This window comes from Arvicola amphibius, chromosome 12 (genome assembly GCF_903992535.2).
Source record: "Arvicola amphibius chromosome 12, mArvAmp1.2, whole genome shotgun sequence".
Taxonomy (NCBI): Eukaryota; Metazoa; Chordata; class Mammalia; order Rodentia; family Cricetidae; genus Arvicola; species Arvicola amphibius.
The window spans coordinates 164202222-164224189 of record NC_052058.2 but is presented as its reverse complement, the minus strand read 5'-3'; the positions used below and the strand labels follow the sequence as shown (position 1 = coordinate 164224189).

Genomic DNA, 21968 nt, shown 5'->3' with positions numbered 1-21968 from the left:
TTAGATATACAAATTTAGACTCACAAAGATAAAACAGAGAACCAGGCAGTGGTGGCGCACGCTTTTAATCCCAGCACTCGGGAGGCAGAGGTAGGTAGATCTTTGTGAGTTCAGGGCCAGCCTGGTCTACAAGAGCTAGTTTCAGGACAGGCTCCAAAGCTACAGAGAAACCCTGTCTCGAAAAAACAAAAAACAAAACAAAAAAAAGATAAAACATAGAGTTTATTTTCCTTAATTTGCCAAATGTAAATGAACTAAATATTATAAGTATAATTCTTATGTGGTAACTGTTTTGTATATGTAATTTTACTATGTTAAAGTGAAAATTTTCCTTTTTAATTAGACAGAAAAGGAGAGATGTGGGATGTCCTTCTGTATATATGTTGCTTTTACTGGTTGATAAATAAAGTTGTTTTGGCCAATGGCTAAGCAGAGTAAAGCCAGGTGGGAAATCCAAACTTTATCATTTATTTACATGTACGGCTGTATGTCTTTGCACGTGCATTCGAGTGCTTGTAGAAGCAAAGAGGTGGTCAGATCCCCTGGAGCTGACGTTACAACAGCTGCGAGCTGCCCAATATAGATTTGGAGGAACTCAACTCAGGTCCTCTAAAGAGCAGCAAACTGGGCCGGAGAGGGGTCAGCAGGGAAGAATGCTTGCTATTCTGGCAGAGGACCTAGGGTCAGTTCCCAGCATCTACACGGCAGTTCACAGTGTCTCTAACTCCAGTTCCACTGCACCAAGCGCCCTCTGTGGGCGCCAGGCATGCATGTGATGCACACACATACACAGAGGCAAAACTCCTAAAGTAAAAATTTTTCTCATTAATGGTTAGTCAAGAACAAAAACACAAAGACATAGAAAACCTAGATTTATTTGTTACCTATTACAAAGACAAGACTCATGAAGAGCACTCTGTGGACTCCATTACAGACTTCTTGTTCTGTTACAGAAAGCTAAGCGCGGACAGTCAAGGACCTCGCTGGGAGAACATGACAGAGCCGACTGCGGAAGGAGAGGAACAGAAGCTGGACAGCAGTACTGTGTCCTGGCAAGGAATAGCTGGGGGTTCAAGAGGTGGCCTGGCGTAGCCTAAAGTAAAGGACCAAGGCCTCCGTGGAAAAGCTAGCCTGCCCCGTGAGGCCTGTACTTCCGTCTTAGGGACAGAGTTCTTCTAGGCCCCAGAAGCCTGAGATGTCTAAGCTTCAGCATCTTTCTGATCCAGTCTACACAGGGTGAGCTCTGTACATTCACTACGCAGGCCTGCAGCTGAGAGGTCTACCCAGGAGACGCCTAGCCACAGGTCTGGGGGTGAACGAGAGCTACAAACACCCGCTCAGTTAATTCACCTTTGTTGACAAAGGTCAGTCTCTTCTGCTGGTGACATTTGCTGTCCCAGTGTAGTCTGTCTTGAAAAGTGGGCTTTGGAGAGGAAGAAGCCTTTCACTGACCCCTCTGGAGTGGGAGAGGCACCAAGTTCTCGCCTACCGTTACGAGAGAATCTGAAAGACAAAAGGTTTATAATTACTACTAACAGCCATTTTTTAGGTAGCCTTGTAGGGCTCAGACTTGCTGTTTCTCAGGCCTTGTAAAAACCCTTCCAGGAAGCTCTTATCACCCCACTTTATACACGAGGAAACCAAGGAACAGTTCTGTTCTGTATGCAGCACGTGCAGAGGAGCACGGGTGGCGTGTGCATACGCGTGCCACGGGTGGAGCTGTGATCAGCAGTCTCTGTGTACCCCATCTCATGCACCGAGCCGTGAGTTTTAAATTAGCAATGGTTACATAAACACCTTAGCTTGTTCAGGCTTTAAAAGCACATATAATCTTAAATGATTAAAACTACATTGTTTGGAAATCAGGTCAACGACTCAGATGAGCATGAATAAAATTTATGAATATATTATTTCTTTGACATTGAGCAGAGACAATAAAATGAGCAGAAAACAAACCAGCTGCTCATTAGAAAATTTGGAGAAATTTTACGGTTATTTCACCATTACAAAGAATCTAAGAACCCAGTGTGGAACCATTAGTGATGTGCCAAGTGTCTCATGACGGCTGCAGGCAGAATGAGACTCTCTCAACAGCCACTTTTTCAGAGAAATATGGGAAAGCCAGATTGTAAAAAACAAAAACAAAACCAAAACCAAAAACCCTTTCTTCCAGGACAGTAATATACTTAGAAAAAGACAGCCACAGGCAGAAAAAAAAAAATTATTACGAATATGATGAGGGGACTTGAGAGATGGCTCAGCAGTTAAGAGCACAGCCTGCTCTTCCAGTGGTCCCGAGTTCAATTCCCGGCAACCACATGAGGCTCGCACCACCTGAAATGAGATCTGGTGGGCAGGAGGCAAGCAGGCAGGGTCTGCACAGGAAAGGGATGTGAGGGAGAAGGAGGAAGTGACAACCCTGGGAGCAGGCAGTCCCTGGTTCTCTGTGAAGCAGCACCGGGAACTGTGAGAGCTGGGAACTACCTGAGCGCCAGCGACCGAGGCCACGGAGGGGAGAGAGGAGGAGCTGCTGGCCACAGACTGCGTGGAAGCAGCAATCAATGCTCAAGGAAGGAAAGTATCTATGGGTGAGATATAAACCACAGAAGCACAGTATTTCTTTGTGTTGTTGCCCGCCCCACCCCCACCCCCGACAGGATTTCTCTGTGGAACAGTCCTGGAACTCACTCTGTAGACCAGGCTGGCCTTGAACTCATAGATCTGCCTTCCTCTGCCTCCCAAGTGCTGGGATTAAAGGCGAGCGCCACCACCACCCGGCAAAGTTGTGATTATTTATTATTATTATTATTATTATTATTATTATTATTATTATTATTTTTGATAACCATCCTAGAAGAATAGAAGCTCAGTGTTAAAAATTACAGCTTCACAGCTATTTTACTTTATGTGTATGAATGTTTGCCCACATGGGTGTGGATGCTGTGCCTGTGGGGCCTGTGGGGCAGCAGAGAGCATCAGCTCCCCTGGAACTGACTTCACAGATGCTTGTGAGTGGTGCAGGTGCTGCTAACCCACGAGCCATCTCTGCAGTCCGAGATGAAGCTGGTTTCCAACATGAAACAAAACAAGTAACAAAGGGGACTATGCCCTTCTGAGGGCTGAGGGGACCAAGTCCCAACCACAGCAGGGAGAACCAGACGACAGCATCACGGCAAACCACACACGTGTTGTCCTGTCATGAAGATGCGTGCTTTAATAAACATAAGGACCCGGAGAACACTGGCTGGGAAACAGCGGTGTTTAGAAGGAAGGACAGAGCAACAATTTTACAGGGAAGAAGGAACAACAATTTTACCAAGAAAATCTTGTGATTATAAGAAAGGGCTCTGCAGCTGCCAGTCCCTGACCTTCACTCACCTAACGAAGTCGGTCTAGCACTCACACTGGGAAAGGGCAACACACATCTCAGGGTTTGCAGAGCAGCAAATACTCGGGGACAAACTTGAGGCAAAGCTCACCAGAATGTGCCAGGAAACCAGTATGTCAAGCATGGAGGGCAGACAGGGAAACTCCCAGGAAGTAATGGTCGGGACAATCTGCTCCCTACGGCTCCCAGAAAGAGGGACAGCAACACAAGATTATGATGTCTTAAACGCAGTTTGCAATTATGCTAATTCCTACGTGAATGAAAAGCCGTGAGGTGTAACAAAGCATGAACAGGGACCAACTAAGGCAACGAGAAGAGGTGACGCCCGCACGAGCCAGCAGGGAGGTCTGTCCTGCACAGGTGGCGGCCATCAGTTGCTAACATCACAGTCACGTCTCTGTCATACATGTACTCTACATTCCCAGGGTAGTGCCTGGCAGATAATGAACCACACTACAGTGCTTACAATTTTCTTATTTCTTAGGGAAAAGACATGTAATTTTCAGTAACTAGAGATGGGCGCCATGTTTCAAATGCTACCTTACAGAGTTGATGCAGAGAAGGAGCTACTCACTGTGCAGCTGCAGCAGCACCCTCAGTGGTCCACATCTGCATCCTCAAACTGCCCAGCGACCGTCGGGGCGGCATCCACCTCCATGCCATCTGAACAGAAAAGGAATGCACTTCAGACAGGAAGCTCAACGAGGATGCCAGCGCCCTCTGCTGGCAAGAATTAGCTTTTAAAAACTGGGTATGATGGTGCCTGCTTTAGTCCCACCACTGGAGAGGCAGAGTCAGACACAACTGTGGGTCTGAGGCCAGCCTGGTCTGTGTAGTTCCATGCCAGCCAGACCTACATGTGAGACCCAGTCTCAAAAAATAAAATTAAAATAGCTGGCTTTTAAAACTGTGGCATTTTGCTTTGCTTCTGAAAGAGGGTCTCCTGTGGCTGAGCTGCCCTCAGCTCCTCATGTGCTGGAACTGCAGGGTGCCCAGCACATCAGGCTACCTCACACCCCCACTCCACACTTTATACCTGGAAACTAAACTACCCAAAAGAGACCAAAAGGAAAATGCTCCTGATCCCCTCTGCTGGCTTCCAAGGACAGCAACCTCAAGTGGTGCAGACATGCAGTCAAGTTAAAGTCAGTCCAAACAGTGAGCATTTACCTTGTGAATTCAGAGCATCAACACCTAAACACACATATACATATATGTATACATATACACATATATACAAACCCCAGAAATTCTAGGCAGGAGTCAATTTATGTCTTTCCTTCCTTGCTATGTAGCCTAGGCTGGCTCAAACTCAGTGTTGTCTAGGCTCACCTCCCGAGGATGTCTGCCTGGTAGGAGTTTTCAAATAGGCATGGAGAACCATGTGAATTATTTATTATTATTTATTGTTGGACATATTAATGGCACTGCAAAGGTAATGACCGCAGAGGTGGCTCCGCAGCGATGAACTCTAACTGCATTTTCAGAGGACCCAGGTTCGACTCCCAGCACCCACACAGCAGATCACAACTGATCTGACAGACACCCTCTGCTCCAAGGACACCAACCCCAAGTAGTGCAGACATCCATGCAGGTAAAACACACACACACACGCACACGTACACACACACACGTGCGGGAGGAGGGCAGTGTCTACAGCGGCCTTTACTTTCTCACCCGACTCTTCACCAGCCACAGACTTCGGCCCACAGCCCGCACCCTATCCCCAGGCATGGGGGAAGATATCACTTTAGTTTTACTAGTCCGAGACCAGCATGGTAAGACAAGTCTTGCCCCCAACCCCAATAGTTCAGAACTCCAGGCTAATGTGCTATAGGCATGGAGATACCAATCACAGAATTATGAGAGGTGTAAGCGCACCGACAGAAGAATAGGTACAGAAAGCCATTTCAGGCATATCCTGTAATCACTAGAAGTAACAGGCGTTATGGTGTTACCAGGGCATAAACAGCAATATGCACTAAACACACACAAAAGGCCAGAGGTGCCTATGTCGGCAGCAGGCGCACTTCTGTGATGGCTCACTTAATCCTCTTACCACTTAATCAGTGTTTGGCCTCAACCAACGCAATCTTTCTGTGTTTCAGTTACCGAGTGTGTAAAATGGGAATCATAAGTTTATTCAAGAGTTGTTAGAAGAATTCAATGTGTGTGCCCACGCACATAAGTAAAACATCAAATCCAGGCGTGGCACATCATCAGCTTGCAGTCAGAAGGTACAGCACTGCTAATCCCTGGGTAAACGATGTCACCACTTCAGAGCCAACTGTGTAACGGAGGCTGGGAAAATGACTCAGCCAACGTGCTAGTTGTGCAAACCTGATATCTGAGCCAGCTCCTGGGCCTGGAAATCCATACAGAGCTGGATCCTAGCATTCCTACAGTGCTACAGATGGGCGTGGGAGGCACAGACGGGAGAATCACCCCCAAACTTAAAGGTCAAACACCTAGAGTATGCAGAACAGCAAAAGGAGGCCGTCTGTTGAGCGTAACACACACACCGCCCATGTGCATCTTCCTCTCCTGACACCAAATAAACAATTAATGAAAAAGCTGGAAAAAACTAGCCTCTCGCTGAAGACAGCGCATCCATCCATGGAGAAATCAAGCTGACACCAATCTGGAAGCATCGCTCCTGCTAGCTACCACAGTTCTAGAAGGCGCTGTCCACAGTAGCAGGGGAGATAGGCCGACTGGCGCGATCAACTACACTTTCTGACTGGATTTCTGACCTGTTCCATGAGATGAACTGGACCAAAAGCCTGTGAGTGGGTAGGCACAGGCCCCAGGGATGCCCTAGAGCCTGTGGGTGGGTAGGCGCAGGCCTAGGGAGGCCTTAATATTATGCTGCTAAACAGACACAGTTGATTTTTCTCCTCCCACCACACCTCCTCCAGAGAGCATCTTGCTGGCCCTAGACCATCTGTGCAGTTGACACAGCTGGGGAGACAGGGTGCACAGGACACAGAACAACAACAAAAACATTCCAGTTCTAGGAATTCTGCATTTGCTTCCTGTATTTTTAAGTTAACTGTGGCATTTTGTTGCCTTCCAGTTTCTAACAGAACACTTTGCTTACGATTTCCCTTACAGCCATTTGCTTACCCGGAAGAGAAAGATGAACTCACCTTCATAATCTCTTATGGAATCGTCTGTCCGCACTCCCGCCATATTGTACTGGCTGCTCACGGACTGGGAAAGCATTCCTTCTAAGCGCTCCAGTGTGGCCTGCCCTTCTGCGGTTAGATGGGATAGTCCTTCTTCATAGGTGTAAAACGTAGGGATGTCCCCCTGCCCTTGTTCTGAACAAACAGAAAGCGGTTAAGCGCTTACACAACAGTGAGAAAAGCAAGAGGGATAATCAATCATGCATTTGCTGAAGAGGAACAGGCTCCCAGAAAGACTTCCAAAATTTATTATTAGGCCACTGTTTAAAAGAGGTCGAAGAAAGGAAAAATTGCCCCTACCCTCTAGGATGAGAAAACATTTAACAGAGAATGGACCTGTCTAGGGTCTAGAAGGAAAAGAGGTGTTTCTAAAATCAGGGACTCCCTTATTATTTCAAGGGGGGAGCTTTACAAGGGAACACAAAGTATTTTGATACTGAAGGGATTTTTGAATTAACTTATTTCTATTAAAACATATCTGAAATAAAAAAAATCTAAAAAACACAAAAGGACAAAGCATAAGACCAAGTTTAAAAAAAAAATCTCTAAGAAGTGAGCAGACACTTATGTTTGTGAAGAACAAGCCCAGAAAAGCCTGGTCTCAGGCCAGCTGTGGATTAAGTAGGAAGATGTCAGACGCCCACTAAGACCAGAGAGGAATGCAAACAGACCAGTTTGCGCCTCAGGCTACAAGTCTAGGAGGTAGTGAAGGCATCCTGGTCTGGGAAGGACAGGGAAGTAGACAAAAGAATGGTTGGGGTGGGGGAGGGGATGACATTGTCCATAAACTATTTCAAGAAATGTGCTGAACAGAGAAAGAGATCAGCAGGACCATGGAGAAATGCCTGGCTTAGAGCATTAGGGGCTCTTGCAGGGGACTGGGGTTTGGTTCCCAACACCCAGCTGACAATTCAAATCTCCAATTCTAGTTCCAGGGGTTCCAAATCCTTTTCTAGCCTCTGAGGGCACCAGGCACACGTGGTGCACACATATAAAAAACAATTTTAAAGAGATTCATGAAGATTCTCGATGGGCAGCGTGGGGTAGCCGACTCAGTCTGCGGTGTGCCCTTGGCTGTCCGCTTCCCATTTGTTTCTCAGCCGTTCCCCAACAGAGTGGCTATGCACCCTTCCCGTTATGATGACCAGCCTACACTGGTTACTTTGTGGAGAGATCTAAGATTGGGTGCCCCAGCAAACACTAAATGCACCAGGCCACCAACCGTGAGCCTCCACGTCGTACTCTTCCCCATCGTAGTCGTCAGAGTCTTCGTCCTCCGGGTCTGGGTGCAGGGCCTGGCACTCACACATCGCAGTGAACATGGCCTCCACTGCACAGAGACATCACACCGTAACTAATGTGTCCTTTCCCAGTGCACCACGAGATTTTAGAACAAACAACCACCAGTGCCAACAAATTTAAAAGCAGACAGAAGGTTTACTAGGGTAACAATATTTATAAAATCTGCAATATTCAAATAATTGATCACGGAAAGCGCACAGCCTATTACAAAGGAGACCGAGACTACGAACACATCACAAAGTAAGAGTTCAAGATATTACTAGGGTCTCTTCATGGGTGATTAGACTTAATAGAATAGATCAAGCCAGGTGTGGTGGCACATGACTTCAATCCCAACTCTCAGGAGGCAGAAGTACATAGATTTCTGTGAGTTTGAGGCCAGCCAGATCTACATAGCAAGTTCTAGGACAGCCAAGACTACAAAGAGAGACCCTGACAAGAAAAAAAGAAAGAGACATGTAGGCCCATATTTCTGTATGGCTCTGAAGCCATAGGCCCCATCCGAGAGGGGGTCAAGTAGCTCTGCAGACAAGCTGTCTCAGCCTCAACAGTAGCCAGGATGTGCTGTTCCTTCTCTGTTATAAATGTAGAACACCTGGGGAGAGGTGTTGGCTGAAGCTGATGACTTAAGGGTCAAGGTGTTTGGTGTTCCCTCCTTTGTAATTTGGAAGATATCTTATAGAGATGTTAATTCAGGCCTAGTGTCAGCTAACATACTCTGGCAAACAGGCAGATGCTGACGTGACAAAAGGCCATTTACCTGGTTGCCTAGGAGACAACCTAATCTATCCCCCCCCCCCCCCTCAGTTTATGGGTTTGTATAAAAGTTGGTTGGAGAATAACTGTCAGGAGAAAAGACCCTGAGATGCCCTTCCATGATGACCGTGTAAGTGTGTCTGATTATTCCTGTGTCTCCCTACCAGTCCAGTTAGGGAAGATAATTTTCTGTGTTGGAGCGACATGGGCTCCAACAGAGACAGAGAGAGGGAGGGAGGGGAAGGCCAGAGTTACTGGTCACACTGCTGACTAGGTTGAAGCTCCTGTCACATGACAGATACTTCCCATCTGTCTCAGCATGCCCACCTCTGGAAGTCTTCCGCAGGTGACACTCAGTGAGCAGCATCCACAGTGACACTGACCAGAATCCTCCTTACCAGAGCAGGGCAGGCAGCATGCTGTCTGCAACACTGCTGTAGCCAGCATCTGTGACACTGGAAGTGCCACTCCCAGTGCCTGTAGGGAGGCCGTAGGATGGAGGCAACCATAACAAAGGTGAGGGGCGTGTCAATGGGGGACACAGAGATCAGTATCACAGAACACACATAACGAAGGTGAGGGGTGTCAATGGGGGACACAGAGATCAGTATCACAGAACACACATAACGAAGGTGAAAGGGGCGTGTTAATGGGAGAGGGGACACAGAGAAAAAAATCAATGTTACAGAACACTCACATGCGGACTTATCACTGGGCACAAATCTAAATTCAGTAATGGGTTCAACATCTTCATCACCGTCTTCCTCATCTTCATCAGAGAGAGTTTCTTTTGATTCTTCTATAAAAGGAATACAAATAATCGTTTTAGACATTGAAGTTTTTTAAGGATTTACTTATGTGTGTCTGCATAAGCTTCTGTGCACAGCAGGTACCCAGGAGCCAGAAGAGGCCATCAGGATGCCCTGGAGCTGGTGTTAGGAGCACTGTGAGTCACCTGACATGGTTCCTGGAAACCTAACTCTGGTCCTCTGAAAGAGCAGCAGCAGATCTTAACTGCTGACCTATCTCTGGCGATCAAGCTCAGGAATACAAACTTTTAAATATTTATTTGACATTTTAAGACACTGATGCTAGATTCAATCACAGCAGCGTGTGCTTGAAATATCTGAGGAATAGATGCACATATGTACATTAAAAAAATTAAGCTGGGTAGCGGTGAACTCGGGAGACAGGAACAGGTGAACCTCTATAATTTCAAGGCCAGCCTGGTCTACAAATAAAGAGTTCCAGGACAGTCAGGGATGTTACACAGGGAAACCCTGTCTCGAAAAACCAATTAATCAATTAATTAACCAATAGGCTAGAAAATTTATTAGTATATCTGAATACTGCAATTCAATTTTTACTGACGGTTACTTCAGAGTTGGAGAAGGTGCCGGGGCTGTGTTCAGCAGCACTGGTAACACACAGAGAACACAGCACTATTTAAGCAACATAGTTTCAAGTTCAGGAAAGCTAACTGACCAACAGATAAATGAACAGTTTGTAGATAAAAATGTTTAATGAGAATTAGCTGAAAATAATAGCTTTGTGGTAGAGAGGTCATTTTGCACAGCAGGTCCTGGGTTTAAGCCCTTGCACTGGGAAAAGGAGCTGACAGTGTTAAATATGCATCAACACAGAGACATTTAAAAAGGACTGGACAAAAGAGCTAGCTGTAGAATATATAATAGCATTTAATTAAAATCTTAAACATAAAACCGTTACACCGTTGGAGGCATACAGACATTCAGTTAAAGTTAAAAGCATATATAGGAGGGCCAGAGAATCGGCTCAGTGGTTAAGAGCACTTGATTCTCTGGCAGAGAACCCAGGCTTGACTCCTGACGCCCAAACAGCAGCTCACAATGATCCGTAACTCCACTACCAGGAGATCCACCTCCTCCTTCCAGACCTTGACAGACACCAGGCACACATGTGAGATACAGACACAGATGCAGGCAAAACACGTACATACAATTATAATAAAAACCCAAACGTAGCACACATAGGAAGCAGATACACTACCTTTACAATATCGTTTACCTTGAGTAGACAGTAGAGGGTGAAATGGGGTCCACATAAAACAGCTTTCAACCGGGCACAGTGGCTCACACCTTCAGTTCTAGCAAAGGGGGACTGAGGCAGGTAGATCTTTGTGTTCAAGACCAACATGGTCTACATAGTGAATGCCAGGACACAGAGACCCTGCCCTCCCCAGAGCAGCTTAAAAGAGTATTTCCTTAAGTTTCCCTTAAAAACGTATAGTAATCAGGGAAAAGAGACAGAATTTACACTGGATACTGAATATTAACAAATTACTCTAGTCAGGTGGTGCACATCTATGATCGCAGCACTCGGGGCAGAGGCAGGCAAATCTCTTGCCAGCGTGGTCTACAGGGTGAGTTCCAGGACAGGAAGGACTACACAGAGAAATCCCGCCCTGAAAAACCATAAACAAACAAATACATAACAAATACTCTATGCTTTCTCTATGTTTGAACAATTTTATAATGAAAAAAATAGATCAATCAAATATTTAAACTGACCCCACAAACAGCAAACATGTTTGCTGAGATTAGCAATCTTAAAACTACAAACTAAGGGCTGGTGAGGTGTTCTGTGTACATCTGACAATACTGAACCACTTAAAGGAGGAAAGAACCAAACCCACAAAGCTTTCTCTGGCCTCCACATGCACAAACACACACCACACACACAAATATCACTACAAACTGAGCAGACATGGTGGAGCATGCCTATAGTCCCCGCTGCTCAGGAGGCAAGGCCATCTCAGACCAGAAACATTTACAAGGGTTGGGGGAGGCAGGGATGCAGCTCAGAAGCAGAGGCTTGCCTAGCATGTTCAAAGCCCTGGGCTCAATCCTTAGCTATGGCAAAGAAGAAACTTTTATATTTAGAGAAGCATTAAAATAACTTTGTCATCTATGCAGATGAAGAAACAGTGGAATGACTGTTCACACGGTGAATCCACTTGCAGGGGTGCCAGCTTTCCATCACCGTGACAACACACTGGGCCATCAATCAACAGGAAGGAGGACAGCCTGGTGTGGCTCCTGCTGCCAGAGGCTGATGGTGTCAGCTGGCTGCACTGTTAGGGAGCTGAATCTCGGCAGAGTGGGTGAGATGGAGAGATGGAGCAGAGGTCTTACCTCACGGCAGCGGGAAGCAGAGCACAGAAAAGCAGAGAGGGCAGCGGAAGTGAAGGGGAGGGAGAGAGGCAAGGGAGGGAGAGAATGCTTTCGTTCCATCTGGGCACCCAGCCTACCGACAGTGCTACCCACATCGGAGGCTGCTCCCCTGCTCACTCCCTTAGTTAAAGTCTCTGGAGATACCATCGCAGATACACACAAGTGTATGTTACTAATATCTGAGTTTTCTCCAACAGTAAGGTTGGCAAGGTAAACAAGGGGCATGCACTAATGCGGTAATTACTTAATGTACTTTCAGGGTAGAACAGTATGCAAACATACACAAGCAAAAATTAAATCAGAAGTGGCCATTAATAATACCTTTAAGTAACAGATTTCACAGTATACTTTCCGTGCTATTTTCAATAGCACGTTGTTAAGTGTACAAATCTTTAGCTATCAAGCAGACTAATGCACATACTGGAAAATTCTAAATCACTGGGGTGGTCACCATCTCCAAACTTTGCCGATGCATTTTTAAAAACAAGATGGTGCAATTATAATTACAGTTCTATAATGAAGTACTGCATTGAAGAATTATGGTAACACATTCTGGTGTAACAATAGTTCAAAGTGCAGAGATGGAGCCTAGATGCTAGATCTTTTTCCCAGAAATAGCAACTGTCTTTTGGGCGGGGCATATATGTGCATATGCGGGGTGTGTGGCACACTTGCTTGCACACAAGTGTAAGAAAGCCCTAAGTTGAATCTGGGCCTTTGCTCTCTACGTTTTTTCCTTTTGAGACAAGGCCTTGGGCTCACTGATCTGGGGAGAAGGGCTGGTCAGCAGACTCTGTTCCCCCAGTTCTTATGTGGAGGCTGAAAACCCAAACCCAGGTCCCCATGCTTACACAGTAAGAACTGAGCCCGCTATTAACAATGTTTTATAGTCTTGGAAACCTCCCCGAAGGTTACGAATATAGAGGAATGCAGGGTCTGCTGGTAAGGCCAGGGGTATATTTTATGTGAGGCACTGCGTTGGGCTCCAATCTGATCACTAAGGTTCAGTCTGTAGCCTGTGGTGCTACTGGGAGTCAGGAGAATTCTTCGGAGAGGAGGCCACGTGGAAAGTGAGATTTTTTAAAAAATATTTATTTATTTATTATGTATACAATATTCTGTCAGTGTGTGTGCCTGCAGGCCAGAAGAGGGCACCAGACCTCATTACAGATGGTTGTGAGCTACCATGTGGTTGCTGGGAATTGAACTCAGGACCTCTTAACCGCTGAGCCATTTCTCTAGCCCCGATTTTTTTTTTTTAATGAAACTGAGACTCATGAGAAAATGGCTTACCTGGCAAGTGAGGCACAGTTTACTTATTGGGTGCTTTATCCTTGTATCTATTATTATTGAATTCCTACCCTCTACCTTAGTAGACTTTTGCCAAACAAGTACCTTTGCTCAGTGCCAATGCTGACACTCTCTGGGGCATAATATACCAATATTTACTTTGGTGTTTTGGTGGTAAAGCGTGAACTCGGGGCTTCTCATATGCTACACACCCATCATACTACTGAGTCACACCCTGACTCCAACACATCCACATTTGGAACTGATTGAAAGCGTACTTAAGTTTTGCTTTCAAACAACACCTAATTTTCTTACTTACTGCTAGGGCTGGGATCTTGAGTGATCTTAAAGACCCACATATTAAAGGTTTAGTCACCAGCCTGTGGTGTTAGTGGGCACTAAAGTCATTAGGAGGTGAAGACAAGGAGAAACGTAGGTTACTGGAGGCTTATCCTAAAGGGGGGAACAGGGACTCCGGGTTTGCTTTCTGGCTGTCAAAATATGAACAAATCTTCTACTTATTACCTTAAAGTCTGCTCAACCACGTGTTCTTGCCATTATATGCTGTGCCAACACAGGTTAAAAGAAACAGGGCCAAATGAGTATTGGCTGAAATCTATGACTCATAAGCCAAAATAAGCTTTCCCCTTATTAAACTGATTATCTATGGTCTTTTGTCATGGCAAGAGTATGCTGATTAACAGTTATAAAAATCATAGCTGCATTTACTTAGTTATGGTTGGGCTCTAAAAGGTTCCGACAGCCATGTTTTGAACTCTTGCTGCCCAGAGGGCAGCACTAGGGCCAGGTCTTTGAAGAGTCTACCCACCCTGGTTCTGATACTACTCTGCCTACTTCCTGGTTCTCTGCCAAGTGCACAGCTGCTGCCTCAAAGGCCTGCCACTATGTGTTCTCCAACAAGGAGGACTGAAATACCTCTGAAATTGTGAGCCATAAGCAAACAAACAAACACCAAACCCCTCTTTCCTTCTGTCGAGTGAGCAAACTGAGCTTCACACCTCATTAGGAAATAATGCTGCACCCCAATATCTACCTCATTAGGAAATAATGCTGCACCCCAATAGCTACCAACTTTTACATTCCCTTATCCTTTTTCAAACTTCCTATTTTCATCTATCTTTGAACTCTTTCCAAAAGCAAGAATTTGAAATCTTATAGTGAAAATATTTTTGGATAGTTGATCAGTCAATATCACTTAATAATGCATGGCTTGCCAGAGTTCTAAAAATCAGTAATTAAGTGTTCACAACTAAATACAAATGATAAAATCAGGAACCAAGAGAAACCAATTTGAAGGTGTCAGGAACAAACTAATGGATTGTGTGTTACACAAGATTTCTGAAAAAAGCTACCTATTAGCTCAACAACTTATTATATTTTCATAAACACTAAAACTTGGGAACCTTCCAATGTAAGGCTTTTGAACTACGCTGCTACTGAAGTTTGCATAATTTTTGTTGCAGGGAACCTGGCATCTACCAGATGCCAGTAGCACCCCTCCTCCAATTATAATTTCACCAACCAACGGCAGCACATAAAACTCTCCCCACCCGCCTACTGAGAACCACTACTGTAACAAAATAAAAGCAGTTCTGGACCTAGAGAGATAGCTCAGTCGTTAAGGGCCTTGTTGCGTAGTGGTCTGAATGAGAATGGCCCCCATAAGCTCATCTGTTTAAACACTTGGTCTTCAGAAGGAGGGAAGAAATATCTGGGAAGGACTAGGAGGTGTGGCCTTATTGGAGGAGGTGTGTCTTTGGTGATAGGCTCTGAGGTTTCAAAACCCCCTGCCATTTCCAGTGTGGCTGCTCTTCCAAAGGTCCCGAGTTCAATTCTCAGCACCCACATGGTGGCTCACACCATGTGTAATGAGGTTCAGTGCCCTCGAGGAAGAGACCTGGTGAGTCGTCTCCGTCACCCCAAGACGGGCGAGTCCAGCAGCACCGCCATACACAGGCTGCCCGCGCAGGCTTCAGCACGGTCAGGACATGAAGGCATTTTCATTCTTCTCTGCCTCTACCTGTGGTTTGGGATGTGAGCTCTCGGCTGCTCCTGCTGCCATGACTTCGCTCCACTGTCGTGGACTCTAGCTCTCAGGCTTTAAGCCCAATTAAACAGTTTTTTGTCTTTAGTTGCTGGTCATGGGTTTTGGCACGGCAACAGAAAAGTAGCTAATACTGTTCTAGAAGGTCAGTTCCTGAAATGCATATTGTTTAGCTTAAAAACTTCCTGTAACTCCAGCTCCGAGGAATCCAATGCCCTCTTCTGGTCTCTGCTGGCACCCACACACATGTAGCACACATTCACACAGACAAACACATAGTATGTGACTCCAGTTCTAGGGTATCTTATACCTCCTCTGGTCTCTGCTGGCATCAGTCTCACACACAGCACAGATATAAAACTAGGTTAAGTTATATCATACATACCTCCAAATCTTGTATTCACCATAACATACAAGTGTTCTCGAGGGTAAGCACTCGGGTCCCTGGAAACCGCATGTAAACTAATGGTGGGGAATTCCAGAGAGAATCCTAGTCCAGAACCATCCAACCAAGACAGGCGGCTGAAAAACAGGGTTTAGGCAGATTAGTTTTAAAAACTGAATCCTAACTTAATATCCCAAAACTTATAAAGGTTCAACCTGCACACTTTTATGCATAGAAAGCAATACTAGTTTATTGACAATATTAGAAATATTCCTTAAAATAAAACTAAAAATAAAAAGAGAGAAAGAAAAACTAGTTACAAGAACTGAATTTTCTCTTTCACGTTTTCTTTTCCTCTAGCTATAAATTCAAAAAGATTTGAGAGGTGATTTTTTCAAGTCATCTGTGTTTATTTTTCCTCTATGTGTACATGCACGTGGATACTGGTGGAGGCCGGGAGAGCGTCAGGTCCCCTGGAGCTGGAGTCGGGGGAGGCTGTGAACCTTCCATGTGGGTGTTGGTAATCCAGCTCAGGTCCCCTGAAAGAGCAGCATGTGCTCCTAACAGCTCTCGGCCCCTTACCTGAGTCTCTTTTGTGCTATTCTTGCTTAGAATGTCTCCAGTTACCCTCTTTGCTGTGCAGATCTTTCTACGTAGTCAAGCCCCAAATAGGTCCACGAGACCTCTTTTCTACAAGGACCTCGTCTGTTCCTACTTGTACTTGTGCTCGGTAACGCAGAAGCACTAGCATGCTAATGAATCATGTTTGTACTCTGTTACTTCCATCTCTTTATTTAACATGCTTCAAAACTGTTAGCACAGCCCTCGGTAGGCGGGCATGCACAGGCTGGGGACCAGCCTTTCCTCTGCTCATACGTTAGATGCACAAAACAGACGTGATTACAATCACAACTCAAAAAATTAATTACTACCTTAGTAGACAAGGTAAAAGTTCCCATGTATTATCAGCTTTACGAAAAGCTAAGGGGCTGGAGACACTGCTCAATGGGTGAAGTGCACTTCCATAAGACCCAGGTTCCATTCCGAGCACACAGTGATCTGTAATTCAGCTGCAGACCTGACACACTCTTCTGGCCTCTGTGTGCACCAGGGATACAAGTGACACACACACAAACATGCAGGCAAGATACCATGCAAATAAAATAACATCTTAAAAAACAAACAGAAAAAAAAAAAAAGCCACAAGATACTTTCTCCTTAAAAGGGCATGAGTATTTTATCGGTATAAGAAAGGAAACAATGACCAATGACCAAAGCCAATATTTTGAATTCTGACAGGTAATGGCTAATTTTTCTTGGCAGCCTTTCCACTATGAATTGTACAATTCAGCAGAGAAGCAGAGAAGACCTTGGCAGGGGGCAAGATCCCAAAGAGAAGCAAAGCAGTCGAGCCACTAGAGAGTTCTCTCACCCCATGAAATCTTCAGCCTGAAAGAGGTAGTTCCTGTCTCATCCCCTAATCTTCCTCTCTAGTGCTGGGTTAAAGGTGTGCACCACCACTGCCTGGCCTCTATGACTGACTAGTGTGGCTGCTTTGTGTTCTGATCTTCAGACAAGCTTTATTTATTAAAATAGAAATGAAATATCACTACAAGGAGGTTATTGGAAAGAATCCCACACATTGCAAGGGCTAAAGTGATACTAAACAGCAAAGTGGTATGTGTAAGTTTGAGGAATTGCCAAAGGCAGCTTTAATCCCAGCACTGGGGAAAGCAGAGGTGGGCAGATCTCTGTGAGCTCCAGGGTAGCCTGGCCTACAGAGTTTGAGGAATTATTTCATCCCCACTGCTTCCAAAGGAACAGATTTCTTATGTAACTGACTGTGCGCTGCGTGTACCTTCCACCCACAGCCATTCTCTTAATGTGGGAATGACACACTGCTCACGGCCACCAAGAAATAGCCCCGTCAAACTATGTTCCCTTTCTCACCTCCGAAATCTCCTGACATGACTACAGTTTAGAATGGAGCATTCCAGATTTACCAGTCCAAAATAATTTCAAATATTCAGAGCCATAAACCTTTATTAACTCCACCAGGCGGTGGAAAAGCTGGCATCTAAACCAAATCAGTGCCTAGAACATTAAAGGCTGAAATCATTCTCGAGCCCCTTAGGACACAACATGCTGTCTCAGTACAGTGCTCCGACAGGCTCTGAGACGCTCACAGAGAAATGGATTTGGCACTTGAAAGAAATACTTATTTGACTTAAGTTCTAATTCTGTTTTGTCTCTTCTCACATATTCTAGAAGAAAAGTACTCCAAAACCAAAATTAACTATGATCAGTCACAACAACAACAACAAAAAAAAAAACCAAACAAAACCCAAATGTCATAAATGCAAGGACAAGAACTATAAGAGCAGTAAACACAGATTGAAAATGTTTTGTTAAACTCGGATACTTATGAGTAAGGACAATCTGTGTCTTTTATTTCTGGTAACGGGCTAAAAACAGCACTGGAAAGTAAAAGAGACCTTGAAGTTGTATTGGTTTAATTGGTTTAAAATTAATTTTGGAATGAGACACAAAAAAACACTGTTTCGAAGTTCAAAGTACCTCATTTTATCTTAAGTACAAATCCTACCCATCTTAAATAACTTATTCTGAACCACTCATGCCTTTTTATCTTCCTTGTTGGGTTTAGAGCTCAATTTCTTATAAACACTGAGCTCCGGGGTCTGGAGAGAGATCTGCTCAGGAGCACCTGTGGCTCTCGCAGAGGACCATGGTCTGACTCTCAGTACCACATGGTCGCTTACAACTCAAAACTCCAGAGCATTCAATGACCTCTTCTGACCTCAGTGGGCACTGGGCATACATGTGGTGCGCATACATACATGCAGGCGAAGCACTCATACACACGGAATAAAATAAAACTGAAAACGAAACAAACCCCTAACCTGAGAATGAGCACAGGAGTTTGCATCTCCACAGACACACGCAAGAAACCACTTCCTAAAAGCCAACCCAACACCATCTCTCTGGCCACACAATACAGCCAACCAAGCTCATGAGCAAGCTCTTAGCTGCTCCAGCTTGGGGCCAGGATCTTTCCACGTTCTCCTTCATTTCCTCCCAGGAAGAACCACCGACAGTATTTACATATATGACACGTATGCTGTGTAAAATGCACACATGTCCCAGCACAAAGAGCTTCGTTTTCACCTCTCTCCAGGCATCCTAGCTCTTAGAACACCAGCTCACACACACACACTCGCGCGCACCGTCGACATCGATGTGAGTCACCAGTCATCACAATGCTGGGGGAACTGCCAGTAATTCAATCTCACCATGACTGGGAAATGCCAGGTGAGGGAAAAAGACAAAAGGGGCTCAGCCCAAGGAAGGGAGGGAAGAGGGTGCCTAGAGATGGACAAGGTGGAAGTGCAATGTTTAATTTTTAACTCACGCATGTGGCCCGTAGTTTTTGGACATTTCCAAAAATGTCTTAAAGAAACATTCAGAGTCTGCCGATAAAACCTTGAAGTAATGTCATAAAATGAGATGCACGTTCTGAACACGGCAACTGCATGGTTGTTCTTTGTCTTCTAAGGTGTACGCTAAAGTACTGACGTGTGCAGGCAGAAGGCGTGTACAGCTTAAGAAACAGGGCAAACTGTTAGCCACTAATGATTCTTCAGATAGATGTGTATGCTTTGCCTGCACGTATGCACACCACGTGTGTCCCTGGAGGTCAGAGGTCAGAAGAGGGTGGCAGATGTCCTGGAACATGAGTTAGGGATCATTGTGAGCCACTGTGTGGGTGCTGGGAACCAGAGTCCCCTGCAACAGCAACAAATGCTCTTAAACCCCGAGCCATCTCTCCAGCCTTCAGGGATCTTTATAAGATATACACGCATTAACAACGCTTGTGCCTTTTTAGTAAGTGTTAAGCTTTCCAAAATGCAGAACCATATACAAGCCCCCCCCCCCAGGAATTATACAAAGAATCACCGGGTGTGGTGAGGGAACACACTTTTAGTCCTAGCATTTAGGAGGCAGAGGCAGGAGGATCTCTGTGAGTTTAGGGTCAGCCAGGACTACAGAGACCTTGTCTCAGAAAAGCAAAAATAAATAAACAAAACCCCTTTTACATAGTGTGATGGCTATTCTTGGTTGCCAACTTGACTTCACCTGGAATTTTTTTTTTTTTTTTTTTTTTTTTTTTTGGTTTTTCGAGACAGGGTTTCTCTGCAGCTTTTTTAGAGCCTGTCCTGGAACTAGCTCTTGTAGACCAGGCTGGCCTCGAACTCAGAGATCCGCCTGCCTCTGCCTCCCGAGTACTGGGATTAAAGGCATGCGCCACCACCGCCCGGCACCTGTTATTAATTAAATCCAAAAATTGGAGGAGGGCACACCAGTGAGAGAGGTTTTGTTTTGTTTTGTTTTTTTTCTTAATTTGAAGTAGGAAGATCCACTTCTAATCTGAAACTTGAGGCAGGAAGACGAACACAGATCATTCCAGCATCTACGGAAGACCAGCTGAGATCCAGCCTCTTGAACTGAGCAACTTCAGGATTCTTGGACGTTCCATTCGTTGCCAGCCACTGTCAGAAGAGCTGGACCATACCCTGTAAGTCATCCTAATAAATCCTCCTTCTCTCTCTCTCCTGTATATGTTACTAATAAACTGACAGAAATAAGGGGGCTAGCCTGGATTTTCTGGTCAGGCCCAAAGTTATAAGACGAGCTCTTAAAAGCAGAGGCTGTCCTCCGTGGACGACAACCGGAATATAGCAAAAAGGTAAACCTGACACTCTGAAGGTCTGGAGGACAGGAACGGGGTGGGGTGGGGGTGGGGGTGGGAGGGTGGGAGGAGAGGGAGAGTGTGTGTGTGAGTGTGTGTGTGTGTTTATTTAAGTGACAGGTCTACCTTACTGTCAAAGTACAACGCCCTGCAGGTAGTCACATCAAAGTAGGGTTCCTTCCAGGACCCGCTCATCCAGGGTCGGGTGCGGCAGGTTATGACCCCGCCCTGCGTGGGCCTGAAGATGCTTCTTTCCCCCACCCACATCTGGAGCAGAAAAAAAAAGATCCAATGCTCATTAACCAAACGTCCTACACCCTACGCGATCACTCCGAACCCACGTATATTACGCGGGAAGAACCCCCAGCCCGCGAGACAGCCGGGAGGCTAACGGAGGCTCTGCAAACTGCAGACCCCAGCCGCGAGCACGCGCCGGACTCCGGCACACAGGCCGGTACACGGAACGGGTCGTGACGGAGCCAGGCGGGGTCGGCAGCGGGGCTGGCAGCCGGGCCTCCCTCGCCGCCTCCACCCCTGCGGCGGCCCCGAGGAGGAGCGCGGCCGGCGTCGCGGCCCGGAGACCCTACCTCTCGGCGATGTAGAGCGTGCCGGTGCCCAGCCCCTTCCCGTTCAGCACCGCCTCGGTGTCGGGCTGCTGCAGCCGGAGCCCGTCCTCCGACGCGGGCGGCGGGAAGCTCTTGAGGAAGCTCATGGCGGGGCGGGTGGGAGCGCGGCGCCGCACCGTCCGAGGAAGCCGAAGCCCGCGATCCCGGAGCGCGAGCCCGGCGCGCGGGAGCTGGACCGGAAGCAGTAGCCGTGCCCGGGAAGGACAACCTCCTCCGCGCCGGTGACCATAGAGACGGGACGGTCTAGGCGCCCGGGAGGTCCGCAGTGACCCGGCTGGATTTTGTCACGTGGTCCGGGTCCCCGTCCCCTCCCGCTCCTCGGAGGTTTGGGAGGAGCGAGTGTCATCGCCGCCGTGGTTCCATCTCCAGGTCGTCGCGACGAGGCCTGAGAGCGGGGACGGGGCCGAGGAGGACGCCCGGGAGCTAGGACCCCCGCGCGCCCGGAGGTCCGCAGGCCGGGTGCACGGGTCTCCCGGCTCTCGCCTCCTGGGGTTGCATCACCAAGCCCCAGACCTCCGTCTCGGTCCCCGCACGGCCCCAGGAGCACAAAGAGGTTACCATGACAGTCAAAAGACGGCGCCGAAGGGGAAGGTAGCCTTCCATCTGCAACTCTGGGTTCCGGGGCGCTAGGTCCCCAAAGAGCGAGCGGTGGAGCCTGACGGGCTCAGCGACTCAGCCCTGTGTACCGCACGGCTAAGCACTTTTATTTCTTTTTGCGTGTTGTTTTTTGAGAAAGGGCTTCCCTATGCTGCCCAGGATGATCTCCGATAGATACATAACAGGCAAGCATCACCGCACCTGCTCAACTCAGTTTTTTCTTTATGATACGAACAAGTTTTCTATTACCGACCCCGTTTGACACATGAGACCAGAGGCATTAAACTCACAAGCTAGAGTTTGGTAATAAGAGACCGAGAGGACGGATGGAATTCATCGTCAGCCGACCTCTAAACTCCACTTGTTTTTTTGACCATTACATTATACAATA

The 21968-nt window shown here is 46.5% G+C and overlaps 1 protein-coding gene across 1 annotated transcript; it reads right to left on the bottom strand.

Moving 5' to 3' along the window:
- Positions 1 to 859: 859 nt before the first annotated feature.
- Clns1a (chloride nucleotide-sensitive channel 1A) lies at positions 860 to 21156 on the bottom strand. Its single transcript, XM_038314181.2, has 7 exons — positions 20942 to 21156; positions 15587 to 15723; positions 9332 to 9433; positions 7799 to 7906; positions 6538 to 6711; positions 3963 to 4051; positions 860 to 1503 (listed from the first exon to the last, which is right to left on the bottom strand). Exons 1-6 carry the CDS (start codon positions 21064 to 21066, stop codon positions 3984 to 3986), a joined length of 714 nt encoding a protein of 237 aa, XP_038170109.1. The 5' UTR covers positions 21067 to 21156; the 3' UTR covers positions 860 to 1503; positions 3963 to 3983.
- Between the last annotated feature and the right edge of the window lie 812 nt (positions 21157 to 21968).